A 2,023-nucleotide genomic window follows, 5' to 3' on the forward strand; every position below is an offset into this window, starting at 1 on the left:
GTGGACCACTTCAAAATCATACTCTCCTATCGCCTGTAGCCATCTCGCTAGCTGTCCTTCTGGCTCCTTGAAATTTGTCAGCCAGCGCAATGACGCATGATCGGTCCTGATCACAATATGGCGCCCATAAAGATACTGGCGATGGTGCCTTAAGTACACTACCACTGCTAAAAGCTCTCGTCGTGTAGCACAATAATTTCGTTCGGATTTACTCAGTGTACGGCTTGCATAGCTGATTACTCTTTCCTCGTCACCCTGGATTTGTTAGAGTACTCCACCAATACCTACATCACTCGCATCAGTGTCCAATATGAACTGTCCCTCCGGTAGAGGGTAGGCCAAGACTGGTGACCTTGTTAATCGAACCTTTAGTTCCACAAAAGCTCCCTCACAGTCAGTATCCCATGAGAATCTTCTCGCTTTCTCAGTTAGTTTATACAGTGGTGCTGCTATGGAGGCAAAACCCTTGATGAAACGTCTATAGTACGAGGCTAATCCTAAGAAACTGCGTACTTCTCTGACCGAGGTCGGTGTAGGCCATTCCTTTATGGCTTCAATTTTAGCCGGGTCAGTCATCACTCCAGCATGCGAAACTCGATGCCCTAGATAAAAGACTTCCTGTTTGAACAGGGTGCACTTTTTTGGTTTCAATTTTAGGCCTGCTCCTCATAATCGAACAAAGACTTTCCTAAGGCGGTTGATCTCCTCCTCTACAATTTTTCCATACACGATTATATCATCTAAATACATCAGTAGTATATCCCATTGCAATCCAGATAGAACGTGTTCCATCAGTCTCTCAAATGTTGATGGAGCGTTACACAGCCCAAACGGCATTACCTTCCAGGAATACAGGCCCTCACGCACTACAAATGCTGATTTATATTTCGCCTCGGCATCTAATTCAACTTGGCAATATCCTGAGGCGAGGTCCAAGGTGGAAAACCACCTGGCTCCTGAAAGTGCGTCAAGTGAGTCGTTTATCCTAGGTATGGGATAGGCATCTTTTATGGTAACTGAATTCAAACGCCTGTAATCCACGCAAAAGCGCTTCGTCCCATCCTTTTTTGTGACCAAGACAACATTTGATGCCCATGGGCTCTCCGAATGCTCAATCAGGCCTCTGTCTAATAGGTCCTATACTTGATGGTTTATCTGTTCACTGGCCTCCATCGTCTGGCGCCAAGGTTGTTCCGTAATTGGTTGTGCCGTTCCAACATTTATGTGGTGTTTTACTTCGCCAGTTCTCCCTAAGTCGTAATCTCCTCTAGAAAACACATCTTGAAGTTCAGCCAAAAGTGATGCAACTTGTTCGAGGTAATTTCCGTCAATGGATGCCACGCTCCGCCGCAACAGATCACTAAGGTGCTCGGGTACTCGTCCGCTGCTAACGGGCGGCTCCTTCCCTGTATGTGTCGATTCGATTTGGTCTTCTAATATTGGTGTTAGCTTGCCAACTGTGGTTCCCTCTCGAAGGACTCGTCGTTCTTTACCGGGGTTAAAAACGCGTAACGGCAGTTGTCCGTCTTCAACCTTCACTACTGTCCTTGCTAGAATTAGGCCATTCTTAGCCAGCTCCTCTTCTTGGTTAGGTTCCACTATTCCTACTACCGGGCAGCTCGTCAACATTCGGGCGAATCCGGTAAGTATGTGTTCATGACCTGGTAATATCACAGTTGTATCTTCTATAATTACGTTCGAATTGAACTTGGTAACTTCGGGTCCAGTTAAACTAATTAATTCCCTTCCAATTTTCATCTGAAGTTTCCCCAGGCCCAATAACGATCCACTTGATGTGAGAACATCCATCCCTAGTAATCCAGACACTTTTAACCCTGTTCCACACACTTATTGACTACAAAGCAGAATTCACTTTTTATTAAAGTATATTTAAATTATATAGAACAGAAATTATACATATAAATAACAAAATAATAATTTTATATTTGATTTATATATATATAGATATATATTATATATATATATATATATATATTTATATATATACAAAAAAATAAATTCA

The 2,023-nt window shown here is 42.9% G+C and overlaps 1 protein-coding gene across 1 annotated transcript; it reads right to left on the reverse strand.

Moving 5' to 3' along the window:
- Positions 1 to 1,137: 1,137 nt before the first annotated feature.
- Positions 1,138 to 1,809, reverse strand: LOC117116622. Its single transcript, XM_033260698.1, has one exon. It carries the CDS (start codon positions 1,807 to 1,809, stop codon positions 1,138 to 1,140), a length of 672 nt encoding a protein of 223 aa, XP_033116589.1.
- Between the last annotated feature and the right edge of the window lie 214 nt (positions 1,810 to 2,023).

This window comes from Anneissia japonica, unplaced genomic scaffold (genome assembly GCF_011630105.1).
Source record: "Anneissia japonica isolate Jap-2015-1 unplaced genomic scaffold, ASM1163010v1 scaffold3959_len5797_cov97, whole genome shotgun sequence".
NCBI lineage: Eukaryota > Metazoa > Echinodermata > Crinoidea > Comatulida > Comatulidae > Anneissia > Anneissia japonica.